We start from the raw sequence: 21,198 nt of genomic DNA on the forward strand, positions 1-21,198 counted from the left end.
TGCAAATACACAGCTATCTCATTTCATTCTCTTGCTCTGCTGAAATGAACAATTTAGGTTATGGGCAAAGATGCATTTGGTTAAAAAACAGTTACAGACTATAGGTATACAATTGAAATAGATCTTAAGTACACATGGTCTTAAAAAATTTGCACAGGGCTAAAGGATTCAAGTCATCAGTTGCACTTTCATCTCTACATAGTAGACTAAACGTGTGTTCTAACCCAATACAACTCCTACAGACAATCCATCCACACTCCCACGTCTATCCTGCCTATTTCTTAAGGATCACTTGATTTTAGGGAGCATGTCAACAATTTATCACTAAAAGTATCTATAGCTTCCCAAAGCAGGCAAAGACAGGCCAGGCCTACCCTCCCCAAAGCAATGCTGATGTTATGCATAGGGCGAGCATCATACAGAGTCAACATTACTATAATGAGGTCATTCTTATCACTTAACTTCAGACAGTTCAGTTAGTAATAGTCATAGGACAGACAGTATTCTCTTGAGGTGGACATTCAGCACTTTTTCTCATGTTCATTTACCCTTTTTAATACCTTTAACAATGTCTCTTCTATGTAACATTTGTATTATAGAAAAAATCCAAATGAACTGGGGATCCATTTGCCTCAAAATAAAATCTGTCTACATAGACAGTCTCTGCACCATGAAAAGCTTAGATAGAAGGGAAATATAAGGTGTTTTTAAATGAAGTCTTATTAATTTATATACTAAATATTTGTATGTTATGTCTACTTCTTAACATATTAACTTATCTTGAATGTAGAAGTAAGTTCCCTAACCAAAAATGATTAATCTTTAGAAACACGCAGGGCTCAGAGATGGGTGATAGCCAAAACTTTTTTTTAGCCTTACCCAGCACTTAGAAAATCTGTAAGATGGAAACTCTGTCATTTTTCCTAGATCAGCTGGACAAATAATGCCACAGTAATCCACAAAGTACAAAGTCGACTCATGGATCTGGGAATTATTATACTGAACAATTTACTGGAAGAATGAACATCCAAATATCTGTGAGAATAATGCTGGAAAGAGATACTGCCAACACGATCATAGAAGAAGGCTAACAGCATGGGAATATAACTTTGTTCCAAGAAGGACTGACGTATATAAAAAAATAAGTTACTAATACATGGCTGTTTGGTGACTCCAGCTGAAATAATGCATTTGCCCTGGGCTGCTCTGATTGTACATTCCCCATATGGGATTGTAAGAAACCCATCCATATAATTTAAAAGTACATAAAAAGTACTAGATTGAATTCTAAGAAAGTGACTTTCTCCTAAACAAGCAAACAGGAAATTATGGGATTAAATCCTTAGATACTATAATGTAGTCTAGCCTAGAAAATGCCATCCTTAAAAACTGATGAATCTGCAGACTGGACTTTATTCAGCTCCTATATCGTTAATGGCATTTTCTAGGATATGTAAGAACAGCAGCAATATCTCTGTACCCATAGCTTTCATGCCATTCTTTCTTTGAGAGTTATTTAATCTTACAAAAGGCAGTAGCACTGCATAGATTTCCAAGAGGACAGTATTTGCAAATAAATGTTGAGACATATCTGGTTGGCTAATTCATCTCTCAGAATTAATTGCAAGAGCCAAACCTGACCAGCAGACCAAATTCAGGTGTGAGTAGGAAAGAGTAGGTAGTAGAAAAAGTAGGTAAGAACATGTAGGAAAAACACATCAGAAGAAGGAAATGGTGTTATTTTGTTGTTGTTTTTTGCTTTGTTGTTGATAATGTTTTTTAATTGATCTGCAATTCAGTACTTTATTTCTGTTTTATTTAACAGAAGCAAGAGATTTAATGTTTTTAGAAGAATGCTGGCAGATAACAAGTCTTTCTTTCGCAAAGTAAATTTGGGTGTTGGTTTCAGAAGAAACCATTTTGCAAGCGCTCCATGTCCTAGTTCCATGATTTCATTTAAGCTGCCAATGTATTTCTGACAAAGCTACCACTCTGTTTTGAATGGGCGTAGGGACACACCTCAGCACAGATCTGAACACCTGTTGGTACTTCTCTTCACTAAAATAACGCTAATCAAACTATACTTAAAAAGCCAGGAATCTAATGTTTAAAACAGAAAATATTTGTTGCCACAAATGCAAAGACTCCACCATTCCTGTCATGAATTGTGAATAATCTTCAAGAACTCTATTGTGCAATGTCAAAACATAAAGGTTACAAAGATGATTTAATTTGCTATCATTTCAGAATTATAATAAGGTAAAGCACTTACAAGGAAAAACTAGGCCAATCTACAGATGAAGTTACATCTTAGGGACTTCTAAAGGGATATTTCTAGAGATAAAGGTAAAATAAAAGATTTTAAACTGTATAGGACTTTACATACAGAACTAAAAGAAACAATCATCAATGGAGAATAAGATATAGGGAACAGCACTTCAATAGGGTGGAAACTGAAAACATGACATACACCCCACCCCAAAAAAAAGAGAAAAGAAAAAAATTTCCTACAGTTTCCAAGGGATAGAGAAGGGAATTGCAGCATGGCAACTGAGGTACATGGAAAGATGAGAAGGATGAAGACAGCAATGGCTAGCTTAGCTTCAGTAAATGGTCCTTCAGTGTGAAATACTTTACAAGAACTACGGATATTGAACTGTTTCTAGTAGAACCTTATAGCACTTCTGTAGCTTTAACACAGGGTCCAATTAGTTTTTTAGACAAAGAAAACGAACATATTAAGTCAGCCACCTTCAGTATAATACCAGAGAAAAACTTGTAGAAGTATATAAGTACTGTGACTTTTTTGAAACAAAACTTTAAAGATTATTCACAGATTTTAGTCAACCTGTGTTGCTTACTATCCACATTTGTGAGAGTAAAATATGTTACAATATCACGATGTCAGCCTTTTCGTTTCTTTTCAAGGTAATCAATGGAGAAAACACTAAAAGCAACAAATTCTTGATTTGGTTGATGAATTCAGAAAACTGCAGTAACTTTCAGCAAAGCCAGCATGGGGTCCAAGCTATCTACCTCTCTCAGGATCATGATGCCCTTTGACTGTCACCTATTTAATGTCATAACTCCAAAGTGATTCCTTCACTGTAGTTATGTTGCCACATTGGTCCCTTGACAAAATACAAAATTGTGTCTTTCTCAAGAAATGTGGTACTGAAGTACGTTGCATCTGGGTTATGGGAAATCTATATATAGATCTTTGTTTCTTTTCTCATTTTACTACTACATTTAAATAATATACTACTAAATACAGTTTCTGAACACCAATCCCTATACAAAAAAAAGAAATACATTGGCAGAATTACAAAAAGGTTACCAACTTTAAAGAGAAACATTCTTCTTTCTATTTGGATTTGGCCTTCGTAGTCCGTTTCTTACAAATGATCAAAATTTGTAACTGTATAGTACCGCTCTAAATATCACAAAACAAAATAAATAAAAGGACTCTAATGTACCGTGCTTTATGGTACCACTTCTGATTTCATATTTGAAAAGTATTGTTTGGTATTTGTGCTTTGAACTCATTTCCATTATTCTATCAGTTTCCCCATTGGTAAGATTTAATTTCTAGTTATTTTCCAGTTTTCCAATAACAATTTTCAATTGCACCCATTATCTTACAAAAAGAAATTTCTGCTGTTGTCCTAGTCTACTTATTTGCATTTTGCTTCTGTACAATATTACAACACAAAGTAGGGTTTTTAATTTATTACTTCTGTACATTTTATTGTGTATTTCTTCCGTTTTAAGAAATTATAAAAAAAAATATGAACTTGACTTTCCTACAGAGGAAATACCTCTGTTTCAGAGGCATCATACGTATATTTTGATAAGAGTAAAATATGTATGCTATTAAGTGAATAAGGAGTTCTTTAGTTCAAATATTAGGTAAAATGTTTTAAATGCATTTTAAAAGTGCCATAGTATCTGTTAATTAACTACTCCAGTTATACTTAATTCTAATAATTACATAAATCAAATTACTTTTTACAGATCTTGTACACTTCAATATTTTGACTTTCTGCACCATTCTTTAACACTGTGTTATAGCTCAGTGCTCAAAGATCGGCATTTAAAGAAATAGTCAAGTGAAATATATAAAACAATAAAAATTCCCATAAATGCTCATATGTAGATAAATATATTTCATCCCCTCATCATCTTGCTCATCTTACCTACACAGATATGAAGAGAATATTAAAAATTTCTCTTTCCTAGTCTAGCTCTTTAGTAGTATAATTCAAAAAACCAAGGACCAACGCTGATCATTTAGTTTAGCAATTACAAATTTTAGAAGCTCTTCTTCCTCCAACATCTTTATCTAGAGGAAGCTCTAATCACATTAAAAGTGCACTAAAAATATAAAAGCGTGGTAAACACAGATTTACATCTAAATTATTTAAACTGAAAAACTGGGAAATTTTCTAATATAAAGTATTTGTGAAACATTGAGGAAACAATTCCCAAACATCTAACTTGTGCATCAATTAAATCTTCATATCACATATCGAAGTATGAATATATATATGTATGCATATTTAAAAAACAGCTTTTTACACAGCTTTGATATCAAATATAGGTATGATTTAAAGGTATGATGAGAGCTAGTTCCATACAAACACCATGAGCACACAATCTAGTATGTAGTCTATTGTAATTAAGACCAGTGATTCAATACCTATTGCTACTGGCCAGGTATCATAGCAACCTTGTGTCACTGAATACTGCTGGAAAACTGTTCAGCACCAGCAAGACTATGCTTCAGGAAAATCTACAATGGCACTACAGATTGTCAACATCTATGGGGGTTGTTACAGGAAGAACAACAAAGAAATCTGCTTTTTTTAAACAAAAAAACCAACAACACAATAGCACAGAAGCAGTACAAAAAAGGAAAAGAGATACAGAGGAAGGAAAGACCGTCATTAATTACATAACTTATGCACCCACATCCTAATACTCATCCACATAAGGTAGAGTTGAAATAATGCTGTGTTACCACATTGCTTACATACATCCACAAAATACTTTCTGATTATTATTCTTTTTAAACACATGCATCGTTTATTGCTAATATTAATCTGAAAATAAAGCAGACACTTAAAAATATTTAAACCTCCACAAATGAACTCTATGTAGTCTGGTGTAAATCTGGGAAAAAAACGGGGGGGGGGGGGGGGGGGGGGGGGCGGGTTGGGGGGGAAGAAAAAGCAGGTTACTATGAACAAGAACCCAATATTGATTTTTCTGCGGTGCAGTAAAGCATCTCCATTCTATTTGGCTGCTGTCAAAGCCACTCTTTAACAGCTGGAGTCAAATTGCACTATTTACAGCAAGAGCCCTTGTCAAGTGGACCATAAGTATTCTAACAATACACTATTCAAATGGCACTTTGCCACACAAATTGCCGACTTGATGAATACCCTGTGTCAATGACTAAGGCCAATATAAAAGTTTCATTTTTATGAGAGGTTTTACATTCACATATTAAGTAAAGCTTTCTTGAAGAACTATTAAACTATATATTTCAGGTCTTTTGACATGGAAAATAATTAAAATCTGTTTAAATACATCAAGGGTATTTGACAACATTAATATGGATCTTGTGTTAACTGCATTTGTCACACTCATCTGTTATTGGTACTCCCACTGGCACGTGCAGCACAATAAAAGAATTAAAATGGTCAAAACACCATGAAATCAAAGCATTCTGCTTTTGTATCTGTGATTTACATGATGACAAATGTTTTGAAAGAAAACCTTTGAAGCTGGAATGCTATGTGAGAATATTTTTCTTCTTAGGATGGAAGAAAGACCATTTTCTTGCAGATGTTAATTTGTCTTAAATATAATATTTAATGACAAAATGTAATAAAAAAATACTGAATCTTGCTTGTGATCTTCATGTTGATCATTGTACAAAATGAGATTTGCTTACAAGCGTAATATTGACAAGGACAGAAGAGCCTCCTCACTTTTTCCGTTTCATAAGTCTTCTGAAACTGAATTCTTAAACAGGCTAAAGTTATATACACACACAAAATCAGAGTCTTATCAATGATTTAACATGTTAACTTTCTATTACACAATTTGCTGAAGAAGCAAATGAATAATGAAAGTGATTGTTTATATGCGTTTTGATAAAGACTTTTGAGAACCTGAAATTTTCATGATAGTTTGATCTGTGTCATCATTATACACCTAATAATACAGCATGAAGTGTTGAACCCGCTGATATCCACAGAACTTCCACTAGTTTCGCGGAAAGTGGATTTCAGGAAATTATTTCAAGATGCTAAGCCACAATGTTCCAAAATAGTCAACACAAAACATTTGGAAGAAAAAGATGAAAAAAATTCCAGAATAAGAACTAAGAAAAGTGGTGGAACTCATAAGAAGCCTTTATTTGAACTGCATAAAAAAAGTGTCGGGTATAAAAAGCCACAGGGTGGCATGCTCCCTTTGTGCAGACCACATTGGGTTTCTGGAAAAGCATTAAGTGGACCTCCATTGTCATTATCTTCCCAGGTTTGGCTACACCCTATACATTTAGCTTCCAGTATCTCCCACAGGAATCTACAGAATCTTCTCTAATGGAGACAGAAGTGGGGAGAAATGCTGGACGCAATGGATAGCAGATTTTAGTTGAATTGAGAGCAGTTTTCCTAAGTACAGATCTCCATTTGTTAAGGAACTAGACTAACATAACATGACTACAAAGACAAAAAATGAGAAGTTGAAAGAAAAAAGGTATTTTGACAGTCATAGGAAAGTCCAAGAGTCATCAATAATATTCTCTCAAAGAGTTTTTGTTAGAACAAGATAACTAAGGTGCAAAGTTTAAAAATGTAAATGGAATATTTTATTGCAGATTCAGAGTAGCCAAGACACATGCCTATTCAAGAAGTGCTATAAATTATTATAACTCCACTGTCAACTATTGTGACATTGCTTCCAATTTAAAATCACAATAATCCTTAAAGCACATTAAACTGCATACTTTATAATCTGCCAAAAACTGCTTTCCTATATTCCACGAGCAGCACATTTCCTTTCCAGCTACTTTAAACCCATGCAATTTTTGATTTAAAATGTATGGCCAAAATTATGCTTCAAAGATGCTTATAACTTTGTTATTTCTCTTTAAAGATACTAGAAGAAACTATTCCTTTTGATAAAGCAATGGTGAGATCAGATTCTGTGTCAATGGCCAACTAGCACACCATCTGCCCCACAACATGCTCAGCAGGATTATGCTCTAATAAGACTTTTCAGTAAATGGGATCAAAAAGAACTTTAGAAATCAGACTAAGGTTAGTAAAAGGTCAAAGAGAAATATAAAGAGTTCGACAAGCATAATTATAAACTCAAAGGCATATAAAAATTTTAAGCGCAATAAAGAGAAAAACAGAAAAGAAAGTTCAGAATGAAGACTTGGATTAAGCTATCCTTTATCAGACTGAATTTTGGAAAACCCATTTCATTTAACACAATCGAAAAAGCCAGGAAAAGGCCAGAGACCATTGTGAAGGTTGTTCCTACATGCGAGTTAAGGGAAAACATTTCTCACCTTTTCATACTCGTAGGAAAGTATTTTTGTTCTACATTCACTGTTGAAGAATAACAGATTGTCTTCCTCTGGTTCATTGCAGAGAAAAACTATTCCAAAAATGTATTAAGAAGTACTACACTCAAACAAGCAATGCTGAATCCCCATTCTTAAGATATGCTTGTATCAAAAATTCAGTGAATATATTTAACTCATGATAAACAGGCTGTGAGAAAAAGGTATTTACCATTATCTTCCAGCCTGAATAAGGTAATACATACTCCATTGAATCTGAGATTGTATTAAATTTGAGACTCTTTTAAAAGTTAGTTTTACATTTAACAGATACAGCTATTCATAGATATTTTTTAAAAGTAATATACATATATATCTAAGCCATAAGCAAATTTGTTTATGCGCTTTCAAATTTATTTCTCATTATCTAGTATCTTTGTACTCCTTTTCTCAGCTTAAACAGTATATTAGCACTAGTTTCTGTATGGTGTTTCCTTCTATTATTCAAAATATAAAAAAAGGAAAACAAGAAGGAAGAGCACATCTTTTCCATCAGTCACAATTATTTTGTTTAATAACATTAGTGAAAAATTATTCAATAAAGCTAAATATTGTGCTCGATCATATCACTTCTGAAGACTGACATACCTATTTGGGGCCCACAGTGAACACCACCGTACTCTTTTTAAGCAATAAACTGCCAAAGTTAATTGCACTAATATAAATGAAAAGCACTTTCACTCAATTCCCCAATGTTAACAGAAAACAAACAACCAATAAAAATTACTGCATGACAAGAGAAATCTGCACTTTTGTAGAAGAGCAATAGGGGAAATGCCAGTGGCATTGTGCCATGATATGCTTTTTCTCAAGGCTTCCAACTGAAGTTGTGGGTTCAATTGCCCTGAGGGTGTTGCTAATAGATTCAGTCTTAAGTTAGCACCATAAGCAAATAGGGTCAAAACGCGTGCTAAATTCCCAAAAAAATCCTTCTGAGATGATCTACTACTGGCCATACATAAGGCACACCCCCTACTCGTTCTACAAAATGGTACAGAAACCAAACAAGTAGGCACATGGCTTTAATGTTGTGGAGACTTGGTTTTAAGTTTGTAATGCAGGGCTCCACAGTGAAGATGAAAGGGTAAATAATTTGTATCACAAATCAGTGCTCTAGATAAACACATTACTTTACATCCTTACCTTATCTGAAGGTTTTTCTGTATGAGTAAGATTATAAGAGACCGTGCCAAGCTTATAAGAGCTAGAGGATTTGTGTTCAGGATTTTTATTTCTTTTTAACTCTTGAGATATAGGAAGTAGAGCATCTGCCACTAAGTATTCTGAATCTTCAATGGAAGAAAGAATTGCTTTTGCTATTTCACCTGTTTCATGCCGTTCCAGTGTGCCTAGAGAAACACAACACAATTTGTAATTTTTTCAAGGAACTACGCTAATACATATTCCCATTTGAATGTTGTGACATTATTTACAAAAAAATATTTTAATATTATGTTAACACAGTACACTTCATGTAAACAGATAAATTATGAACCTATATTCATAGACAAGCCAACTAATTCCTTACTTTCTAGACCTTAAAAATGTAATTCTACACAAGGTTCTATTTTACAGCATTATTACATTAAAAAAAGCTTAACTACTGAAGAGACTCTAACAAATACCTTAAACAGCAATAAACTTAGTACATTTTGTATAACGTATGAAGTCAGATACAACTTTCAAAAGAAGCAAAGGAATTTCAAAACACCACTTTCCATAAGTTTTCTTAAAACTGTCAGTTGTTTTCCTTCCCACAAAGCCTTCAGTGTGTAATTAACAGTGTAAACAATAATGTTTATGCAATATTTTAGTGCTGTCCTCTAGTGTTCTAGGTTACAAATAGCAAGGGAAAGCTCAAAATTTTCATTCTGTTACTAAAACCTGTCTATCTCTGAAACTTTTTAAATACCTGAATGCGTTACACCTAGCTTAAGAGTCAGGAATATGAATACAATGTTTCATGGACTGCTTTATCAGTTGTGTGGATATCAGGAATCTGATTCCTTTAAACATTACATCCACAATACAGGCAGATTTGAGTGCTATTTCCCCAAGGAGCAGCTTCTGGCTCTGCTCTTCTCCAGTTACTTTCTTCAGTTTTTCTTTTCATTCTTACTGTACCCTCTTCATTTCTCCTAGAGAACAAATCAGGAAAAATGGAACATTTGCTGTATGCCACCTCTTTACCTTAGGCTTTGGAAATTCTAGCCAACATGGAAAAATTGTAGAGTCTAAAATCAATCCAATTCTGACTAGTGACTGCTAATTCTTGATACTTCTGACTATTTTCCCCACTATTCATGTGATTTCCTAGGTTAGTGCAGAGGAGTGAAATGCTGTCAGAAAAGCTAAATATGATGTCATTCATTTGCTCATGTGTTGGAATGCTGACAGTCCCCAATGGAAAAAGATTATTTGATTTTGTTTGAAGACAGCAGGACACCTCTTTTCCAGAGTCTCTGGGCTGCTTATGGGTCAGTCAGAATGAAGACCTTATGAATTTGCTCTGTTCTCTCTCCTTCAGGTTATATTCCAATTAAAATTTTCTTCCCCTTTATGTGTTTTACATAGAAATTGTATTCCCATCCCCTCCCACCAAGATACAAGACCTGACTGGATCCCCTCCAACTCAACTGAATGCCATAAACTACACTATATTATTACAGAAAAAAAAGTCAGGCCCTATTCTTTTCAATATCATTTTCCTCATCCCTCCCCAGAATTTGCAGCCAGTGTCAAGGATTTACAGAAGTGAGTAGGAAAACAAGAGGCCCAAGATCTTCAGTCAGACTGCCTATGAATGCTTCAGAAGAAATACTGGCTGCAAAGCTCCCAACACTGCAACATTTCAATATTTCAGGAGCACAAAAATTCAAGGAAGGACTATACAATACATACTAGACATGAATGAACAAACATTCTTAAAAGTATTATTGTGTTTGCAAAGTTAAGTTTGGAAATAACATGGTCATTCATTCAATATTAGTTTAGCTTCTTTATGCATACAGAATAGTTTTTGGAGTTCTCCACAGATCTCACTGCATCATTCAGAACACAAGATAAATAAAAGTCACCAAAAAAGTAGTAGCTCTGCCTTAAGTGTAGAAGGCTAAACTCTCACTAAGACCTACCACTGCAAGTCCACTATGCAGGAAATGTATACGTGTACATGCATCTACCCATCCTTGTTTTCTATATCACTTTAATCTGCACAATTCACTACAATTAACTACACACTCAACTACTTCAGAAAGAAGTACTGTAATATCCCTGTGAAATAATAGGATATTACCATTATGGGCAAGGAGCTAAGGCAGAAATAGTGAAAAATTATTAATGAATCCAAGAATTTTGGGGGCATGGTATTAAATTTTAAAGACCTGTTTTTACATACTCTTTAGTATTAGACAACTTCAAATATGAAAAACAGGCTTTGCTGGCTGCATTTGCACCTAAGTGTGCCTCAGCATCACTCAGCTCCTTGCAGAAAGATGGACAGCAGTATTTTGCTTTTGAAGACCGTGGCCTGAATGAAATAAGTGAGCAGTCTTGATGTATATGAAAGCAAATCAATGTTTTATATGTATTTCCTTCCAAATGCTGGCAGACATACTTCTACATCCTACAGACTTGTGGATGCAGACTGAGAAACCGAACAGGTTGAGTTGCAAAAGTGTTCAGCAACTGGTTGTGGCAAGATCATGCCCCAGCAAGTATACTATTTTGTAGGTATAATTCATAGAAAATTAGTTTCTTATAAACCACAGAAACCCATCCAGGTTCATACTGGGAGAAAAGGATAAAAGACCGCTTGACATACAAGAGCAACATAAAAAAAGCCAGGTGGGGATTAAGAAAAAAGTGCATTTATAGACAGGAATATGACATAGGAAATTCCCTGAACAACCAGCTTAGCTTACTACTGACAGAAGGCTATGATATCATAAAGTCAATCTCAAAAACTTGGAATTCCATCTTAAAATTATTTATTCATAGTGGTTATCTCAGATTCCTTATAATCATAAGTAATATCTTCCAAAAGAAAACTCTGTTCTTAAAGGTGTACCTGCTTGCATATACTTCTAAGTCATAGAGCTCAGTATGTTTATAAGCACAGATTTGCATACATTTGAAGCTGCAATAAAAGGGCACAGAGTGCACAGGGAAATGACTGTGATGATGGGGGAGGCTGGGCAGTCATGGAAGTACTAGAAAACATTTATCCTATCCAGTGTAGTTAGCATTTCTGAAGAGAATGAAATTCATTTGCAAAGCGAGTAGGCAGCAGAGACAAATAAAGGAAGAGGTATATTCTGCAACTCCTGAATACATCTATACAAGAAAGAAGTATGTTAGGGAGAAAACTGTTTATGTAACAAAGATTCTGACCGATGTAGACAGTCAAAGAAATACAGGGGCTAGATGGTTTGTTCCAGAAACAGTAGCTAGAAGTGTTGTCCCTAATCTTAAGGGAAAACAAAAATAAAGAGCAATAAAAGAGACTGTACATTGGAAAGAGTACAAATAAGACAGCTTTCAAATCTGGAGCATTTTAAACACAAATGAGCCCAAACCTTTTGACAGGGAAGGTTAAAGGTACCAATGAATGAAGGAGAAAATGTTTTCTATATAACAGCAACTCTACTGCTATGACCCCCTACTATACATACAAAATACAGGAAAAAGTATCTCTCTAAGGTTGTGACCATGGTAACCAAGTCTTATGAACAGACAAGAGTAGAGTATTCCACTCTCCTGGGCAGCTTTGGACCACCAGATGTGACTGGCTAGAGACTATTACAACATCTGATTCTTTTTCTGGACCAAGTACTACAAATTGGGTCTCTTGGTGTTAGTGCTGTCCATGCAGTTCTCAGGGTTCTGCTTTTACTGAATGATGCATTTTTACTGGGGGGGTCATGCATATTATCTTTTTCAAGACAAGGTATTCACTGACATCACATGACCTGTCATATCATCAGGCTCCAGCGCTTTCTGTTTGCTGTCACAGCTGAAGTACTGAAAAGACATCCTCAATACTGCAGTGCTGCTGTGACCTAGTAACTCAGCTGAATTTTGTAGCAGAGGTGATCTATGTGATTGAAATATGGTTTTAGAATTGATGATATTTAAAAAGAACATGCGGTTAAGAACAAGTCTTTCTTTAAATTTACTAGTAGCCAAAACAAAAAACATCAACTTTCAGACCAACTATCATCTGCATGATATTAGCTATTTCTTGGTGTTTTGTTTGCTATCAAAATATTCCTTTCCATAAATACCTTTTTCATCTAAAGAACTTCCACCTACTTCTTTTCTGTGCTGGTTGAGTCAGAGAAACAACTTACACATTCCTCACTACAAAATGCTTTATTTTTTATTTTTAAAGCAGTCTGCCATCCTGCTTCAAGACAGTATTCAAGCACTTTACTTGAAAAAAATCTCTAAAATGCTAGCTCTACCACAAATATCAAATAGCATAAACCAGATGGAACAAGCATTGTGTTAAGTAAAAATACACAGTTCAAACCAATCTCAAGACAAAGAGGTAAATAAATAAAATCTAACAAATATAGACGGGATAGACCAAATAATATCCCACCTATTGAAATGCATTTATTTCTGAAATTATATTTTACTATGACTTCAGCACTGTATACAGGAGCATGTAGAGTAGTCGTCACTGAGGAAAATGGACTTGGCAGACACTGCTGTGATTTTCACATTCAGAAGACTTCTGTCCCATAGTCCAACCAGTGAACATTATTGACATTCTTCAGAATACACATCTTCAGAACTGCTTTAGTAAGTTTGTAAGAATATTCTTAAGTTAAAAAAAAGCAATAAAGAACAATGTAAAGAAAAGTCCTGAAATATTATCTATGTAGTGCATGTTTACACAGTGTAGGCAGAAAAGTTCTCTAACACAGACAGTCCTCATCTCAAGATTTCTGCTGCAAACAAAATACCCTGAAAGAATGGCCAGTAGAACTCCCTTTTGCTTCTTCACTCCACTACTCTAAACAGCTAAAGACAACAATCCTGTAACAGGAATTGCTGACATACTTTATATGTACTAAAAACTGAAGAAGTGAACAGTTCTGAACTTAGTAAAGATAAGCAGTTTAACCATTTTTATATTGCCATCTTAAATGTGGAGCAAGACAATCATCCCTTAGTGTCTGGAATTAAAGACATCGAATAGAGTTGAACTCTTCAGACCGCAATGACCATGTCAATCAGTTTTCCTTTCCACTACTGTTTTTTTTAATATCCTACTTAATTGTTAGCAATAAAAGAATGGACATCAGCTATCAACTATAAGAAATCATACTTTTAAGAAAATATAAAATTAATTTCATGTATGTTCCACTGAATATATATGAAATATATGCAAATATAAGTACATAAGTATATACGGTTTCATATAGTATATATTAAATATAAATGTACCTTACTATTCTCTGCACAAAACACACACCCTTAGCTTCTCCAAACTGAAGAAAAGATGATATTGCTTTTTCAACAGACCCATCCAAGATCCAGTATCTTCTGTATCACCAAGTTACTGAATAATTACTCAAATTTAGACAACTGAAATATTTGAGTGGAATCTACTTACTGACCTACTTACTTGACCTTGGCTTACTTGCAAGATAACACAAAAAGAACAAAGTTTTAAGTTAAAGGTTTACACATGAAAAAACTCAAAAGCATATATCTTCACATTTATGACTCATTTGAATTTTCAAAATATGCTAAACTAATAAGTTAGTGCTGATACTTTGTGTCTTAGAAAAAGGACTTTAGTCTCCATGTATGACTTGTAATGAGCAGCTGAGGATACTTGATTAATTCTGCATAGAGAAGACACTGAGGGGTGACCTCATTGCTGTCTCCATCTTCCTCAAAAGCAGATGATGATCTTTTTTGTGACTGGTGATAGGACATGAAGGAACAATTTAACACTGCATCAGGGAAAGTTCAAATTAGATGTTAGGAAAAAGTTCTTCACTAAGGGGTTGGTCAGGTACTGGAGAGTCCCCAGGGGAGCAATCATGGGATCACCTTCCAATTTATTCAGTGTTCGAAGTAACACAACGCAAATGATAACATGACTTCTGCACAGAGCTACTAACAAAGAAATATTAGTTAAACCAGACATTCTTTAATGTTGCACTGCATATTCCTAGAATTACAGTAATGTTGGCCAAATAAGTTATTTTGCCTCTGGTTCAATAGCGTACAGCAGGTTCTCCCTTTCTCTAAGGATGCCTCTTAAGCGTGAAATGGGGAGGAGGAGGGGGAAACCAAGAAGTTGTCAAGATGTCAACCCACGTGGCGTCTGCCCTAACTGTTAATGTTGAAGGTCAGACCATGACCTAAGAACAGAAGAGCTAAATCACTAGTCTTTTTCTAAACACAAAAAGCTCCCTTCAGGGGAGATATAAGCCCCTCAGTCTTCAATTAACTCCTAATAACGCAACAGAGTACCTAATATTTGATCCATAGTTTTGTATCAAGTGATATTTATTAACTGTAATATCAGAAAAAGTATGAACAAAAGTGTTTTTTGTATAAGCAGACTTCAGGGCCCATATTATGGGTGCATTCACAGACACATACCTGACAAAGTAAATGTTATTTAAACAAATCGTTTATCAATATTTGTGTAATTCTAGAATAAAGAAAGCAAAGATATTGTGTGGGTATAAACTGAGTATGTGTAAAATGTGTGTAAAAGACTAATTAAATGACAGAAAACCAAAACAGACAAGTTGTAAACATTTTCTAAAGTATAGGGTTAGACAAGAGAAATTTTAGTCAAATTACAGCATGTCTCGGAAAATGATTAAAACATGTCATATACTATCTCTTCCTGATAATCTGGTGTCTCTGAAAGCCCTCTACTACCTGACTGTTTTCATTAATAACTACAGCAATTTTATCAAAAGCTTAACGTTAACTAGCCAAATATCTGACAAGAGTTTAATAAAACAACTAGTTCGGTGTTACCTGATTGAAATGCCTATTGCAGAATTTGGCACTTTTGAAGAATTGTGTTACACCATTAGTTACAGCTGAAGTTCATTACCCTACCCACACAAACTGCATAGGAAGGAGACACTAGGTTGATTTCTAAGAAAACCTTTTCACAGTTACTGCATCTTACTCCTACAAATGTATAAGTGACTTAGACTTCTGACAAGGAGCATGGGATCCTAGAGATAAACTTTGTTCACCAGGAATATATGAATAAATAAACAGGCTGCACAGAAAGTTATTAATAGGCCTTTTTTGCTCCCAAGAACATATTGAGGCACCATATGAAAAATTCTTCCTGTACACATGTAGTGTTTCACAAAAGTGTTACCAGACGTAGTTACCAAGGAATCTAGAAGTCTTTTTTTTTTTTTTTTTTTTTTTTAAAGAATCAGCCCATGTTTTTAGGCTATGCAGAGGGCACTTGAGGAGAAAAAATAAAAAATCAGTGACAGCTACGACCTTGACCTTAGCTACACCACAGCCTGCAGCATATGAAAAGCAAACAGGATTTACCAGCTAGGCCATACTCTCCATTCAAATCTAGTCTGACTGATGACATGAAATAAAAAGAGAGACAGAAAAAAAGGAAAATGAAAGATATCAAAAGATACTGTAAAACACTAAGTTTTGCAAAGGCAAAGGGGTGAGAGGAGTAATTATGGTTATTTCTACAATTATCTAAGCGTAAAGGTACAGTAACTTGAAGTTTATTTTGTTATAGTTTTAAGAGTTTTAATGAAACTGTCTGGATTATTTCCTTATAGTCACTAAATGAAACTTAAAGCTCAATTTTCTTAACTGATTAATTTGTTTTGAGGTGAGTAAAGCTGTCAGATGTACTAAAAAGACGGTCTCCTTTAAAACAAAGAAAGGAAACTCCACGTAACCTGCAGCTCATATAACAGTAGCATAGAGTTTATCAGAGACTTAGGCATTTTTGTTGGCACCAGTTGTAAAAAAAATTGATGCGTAGATATCTAAAAGTGAACTCTAAATGGCGTTTTAAAGTGTTCTGGCATATATGACTGTCAGACTTTCAATATGACTAAAGTTTGATCTATAACACAACCACATATATGAGAATAATTTCATTTTCTCCACAGCAATGATGCTTCTGAAATAGAAGAGTTCATGTAACATTATATAGTTAATGTGGTATAACATTGCAGGAAGTATTTTTCTGAGATATTTCTGAACTAACTTCTCTATTTTTTCATTAAGATTTTTCTTGTGATAAAAATGATCATGCAGATGGATTTGACTAGTAGGTTGACACTGCATATTTTACGGCTGCCAATCTCACTAAAGTGCTTTTTTAACTTTTTTTTTTTTTAATTTTCTAATACCTTTGCAGTTAAGTGCTTGAGCTAAAGTATTCTATGCCTGACAGCTACCTTAAGGTACTTGGGTTTGTAGGTTTTTTTTCCCCCTCAGCAGAAGCGTTTGAGATCATTTATTATTGTTATCATATTAGTCATGAAACACATGGTGTTGCATAAAATCTTCATGCCTTAGAGCATGGATTCAAAACTGAATAGAACACTTCTGTTAAATACGTCAGTGTTGATGTCTTGCTCCCACCATAGCGGCAACTTTTATTGAAGGGGATTATGTAGCATCATTACCATTTCTGTTTGCTCAAACTGGAGAGTTTTATACAGACTCCATCCCATTATGACAGCATATATAGACTTCAGTGAACAGAAGTCATAGCAATTCATTTTCTTCTATGAAAAGCTATACACACACAAAGTTGTGTAAATATCAACATAAAGTTGCAGAGACAGGAAGGGATAGCAAAGAATATCAGTTGAGGTAGCTTGCACGTTTATGCAAGTATGATGTATTCAGCACATTATAACATTTTAAAATTATATATGCCGTTGGAATATTCTAGGTGTTAAGTGAAGAAGCTAGAAGCAGTGAGTCTGCACCTGACCGGAAGATGCCAAAAGTTTTCTAATTAAGCCCTCATACTGTGATAAACATCATGGCAAAATACATGAAAATATATTCATAGAAGGCTTGAAGTACCGTAACAGAAACTAGGAGTGCAGCACATTATGTAGATAGAAACAAAATACTATGCAATTCTACACATTAGTAAATGTCCTCCAGCGTTCAGAGGTGCATGAGAAAACTAAACAGTGAAGGAATTTGTGCAGTTAGATTTATACAGGTGATCTTACCTTTAGCATCTTCAAGTTTTTCAAAGCTTAATTTTACAAGTTTTACTTCCTTCAAACATATCTCAAGCATAGTTACACAGCTACTTCAATAACCTATTTTTCTTTAGCAATTTAGTTTTCAGAATGCTATATTTCCTTCGTTATAACAAATTTAATTATCCTGCATGTAATAAATGGTACAGAATATTAACATGTAAAAGGTAAGAGGTAAGGATCCATAAACAGTTCAGAAGAAGAGTCATCAAAATAGATGAACAAAAAAGTCAATGCCTCATGAATCATATTTCCCAACAGTGCCCATTTAAAGTAGCTATAGTAAAATCACCATTACCATTAGTCGAAACGGATCATATCTGTATATTACTATTGTGACAGTGGAACAAAAATGTTAAGCTACATTATTCTATTTTTAACTCACAATAAGCATGTTGTTAAATAATAAAACAGAATGAGACTCGCAGGGAAAAAAATATAGTAAGTTACTAGATGATTCTGCAAGCATGATGAATAAATTCATATTAAACTAGTACTAACTCAAAACTAAATCTACCTCCAACAAATGAAGGGTGCTCTTTAAAGTCTGTCCATTCTTTCCTCAGTCTCCATATATATTAGATAGAAGTGTGGCTCCATAGATATGGTGTGTAAATCAGAAAGAAAACTGATCCTATTATTGCTTCATCTTATACTAATATTTACCTTTTTAAAAAAACCTCAAAGATGCATTTTCCTGAGCAGATAGTAAGAGCAATAGATAAGAGCTGATTTCCTTATTGAAGTGGATTTCAAGTGGTGGCTATTGAAAAAAACATTCTGCACTCTAATTTAAATAAAATTTGTTATTGGTTGTCTTGTCATATTTGTCTTCTAGTACACCAGTTTGGAATGTATCTTGTATACATGCTATGTTAATATTCCATGTGTTTTATTACATCAATATTTATTGCCATGGAAAGATATTCCACCTTAATGGAAAGTCTCTGCTTCCATATATTAAAATGTAGGCAAAATATGAACTAATATTTATGTAGTTTAACATAACATCTATATTACTTCTTACATGTGTGCTCAGCAGCAACATTTAAATTTCTCATCGAATAATTTTACTTAGTTCTATAAATCAAAGTACTAAGGATTCAATTCAATTCATCTTATTCTGGACTTGTAACAGCAGTAAACAATTCACTTAGACATGCCCCCCCCCAAGTCTTCTTGTAGTCATTGGAGGAGAAAAGATAAGCACTCGTGCTTATTCCTACTTCCTCCTATTCATTAAAGACAGAGCTTAAACTACTAGTTTATAGGTAGATATCTAAGTCTAAATAAATGCCAAGTTATTTAAGGTAAATTGTAAATTCCACTTAGTCAACTCTTGTCAGTTAATGCATTTGAGTATAAAGTATCATTAAATGCCTTTTTTTTTTTTTAAATATAGGCAGCCCATCATCCCCATTGGCAATTTCCGATTTACAAAGTAAAATAAGGTATTTTCAGCGATCTTATGAAAATTCTACAGGTTGCACATGAAGAAATACTGCTTTAGATTTTTAGATTTAATCTGTGACAATGTTCCCATCCCATAAAACAAGAAAATAAAAGCCTGCTGAAAGACATTTTTAGCTTCTAAATGCTTTTTGAGAAGTGTTGGCCTCACTCATAGGAACTTGGAAGATGAACTGTAATGTATAATAAAGTCATTTGCTTAAGGGTTCATCCTCTTAATTACCTGGTGGGACAGTTTTGAAGCTAAACTGGTATCACTGAAAGACAGTGATAGGTACTAGACGCCCCTAAACTTTTGTGAAGTCATTTGTCAAATTCAGCAGAATTACTGCTGACTCTACAGCAGTGTAAATATTGAAATATTCATAGAAATTCCTTAATTCACATCCCAAAATTATAAACAGACTGGCTGTTTTCCCAGTTATCCATTAACTCTGGATGCACAATATGCACAATAACTTTTTTTTTTAATTTAAAAAAACTTCAAACAGTGATATATGAGCCTGACACAAAATCAGGTCCTCTGTTGACTTTCACTTAAGGAGGCAAAGCTTCAGTCAGGACACTAACAGTATAGCCAGAAGAGAAATACTTCTTGACTATAGAAATGACTAACATTTTAATCTTATGTTCATATCCATAATGGAATCCAAACACAAGGCTGTCACTTAGACTCTATCCTCTTTAAATATCAGGGGATGTGCTCACAGGTAACTGCATCAGCAAGTAGTACTTTGCATGTCTATCCATTAACCAACAGATGAAACTGTAATGAAAGTCTGCTTTGTTCCTGCTGAGTTTTGTCTGTGATGCTGTATGTGTCTTTCCCCATACATCTGAATAATGCTCTGTCTGCCTGAGTGATACTGAAGTATCTACATAGCTCCTGATCTAGGTCAGGCCAATTTCAAGGATCAATGCTATGACCTCATGTTCTCCTGCAATAAATGTATAATTTACATTAAACCAACTTCAGCATATCCTAGTAGGCTTTCCTGGGTATTCTCTCTAGGTATCATTTTTTCACCTATATTTTCACCAATACAGAAGAGGAATACAGAAGCTATTCGCTAATGTAGCGAATAACTGTATCCCTTATGTACCAGATATTCCTTAATTGTGGTGATTGTAGTTCTCCTTCTGGCCTGATGCTAGTAGCAAGAGATACAAAAACATCAAATAAAGGTACCTTTAACTATCTTCACCCTTCTTGGTTATATATTATACATGAGCAGTGGCATCCATTTTACTTCCTTTGAAACAGGCATTATTTTCATAGCTAAAGGAGACAAATATACTCTGATTTGTCTCCCTGGTATCATTAAAATCTTACGCTATTAAATCTCAATGATTCACAAAGAATTCACTATATTTTCACATGACTTTATCTAGTTGCACTAGAATACAGTTGCAACTGAGGTGTATTTGTCTCCCTTTCAGTCTCTTAACTTCTTGGTCTGCTTTGCTCATTGCATTGTGACAGAAAGGATTAGTCTTTTATAGTTGACTGCAAAAATTTGCATTTTAGCTTTACTTTTCTACAGATTTTTAGAGTCAAAATAATTTTCCACGTTGCTAAGCACACACAGAAGCACTGAATTCACTCCACAATAAGTACACCATGAGTTTTTTTTTTTTTTTTTTTTTTTTTTAAAAAAAAGGAAGAACCTCTTATCCCCGCAGTGTAGTGAAAGTATCCCTACTGTCAGGAGTAAATTCAAAGCCCTACACTGCTTATAAACGTCACTTAATTTTGCAAAATGCTTTTTTTTTTCCTGCGCTGACATGGCCTTCTCTAACAACACACATTTA

The 21,198-nt window shown here is 34.3% G+C and overlaps 1 protein-coding gene across 1 annotated transcript in view; it reads right to left on the reverse strand.

Annotated features, from left to right (window-relative positions):
• WDR72 (WD repeat domain 72) overlaps positions 1 to 21,198 on the reverse strand; it is a 112,033-nt gene that overhangs the window by 72,648 nt on the left and 18,187 nt on the right. The window contains exon 13 of the mRNA XM_035554002.2: positions 8,789 to 8,994. Within this exon, the coding sequence (XP_035409895.1) occupies positions 8,789 to 8,994 (206 nt within the window). The remainder of the gene's footprint in view (positions 1 to 8,788; positions 8,995 to 21,198) is intronic.

Source organism: Cygnus atratus, chromosome 11, assembly GCF_013377495.2.
Source record: "Cygnus atratus isolate AKBS03 ecotype Queensland, Australia chromosome 11, CAtr_DNAZoo_HiC_assembly, whole genome shotgun sequence".
NCBI lineage: Eukaryota > Metazoa > Chordata > Aves > Anseriformes > Anatidae > Cygnus > Cygnus atratus.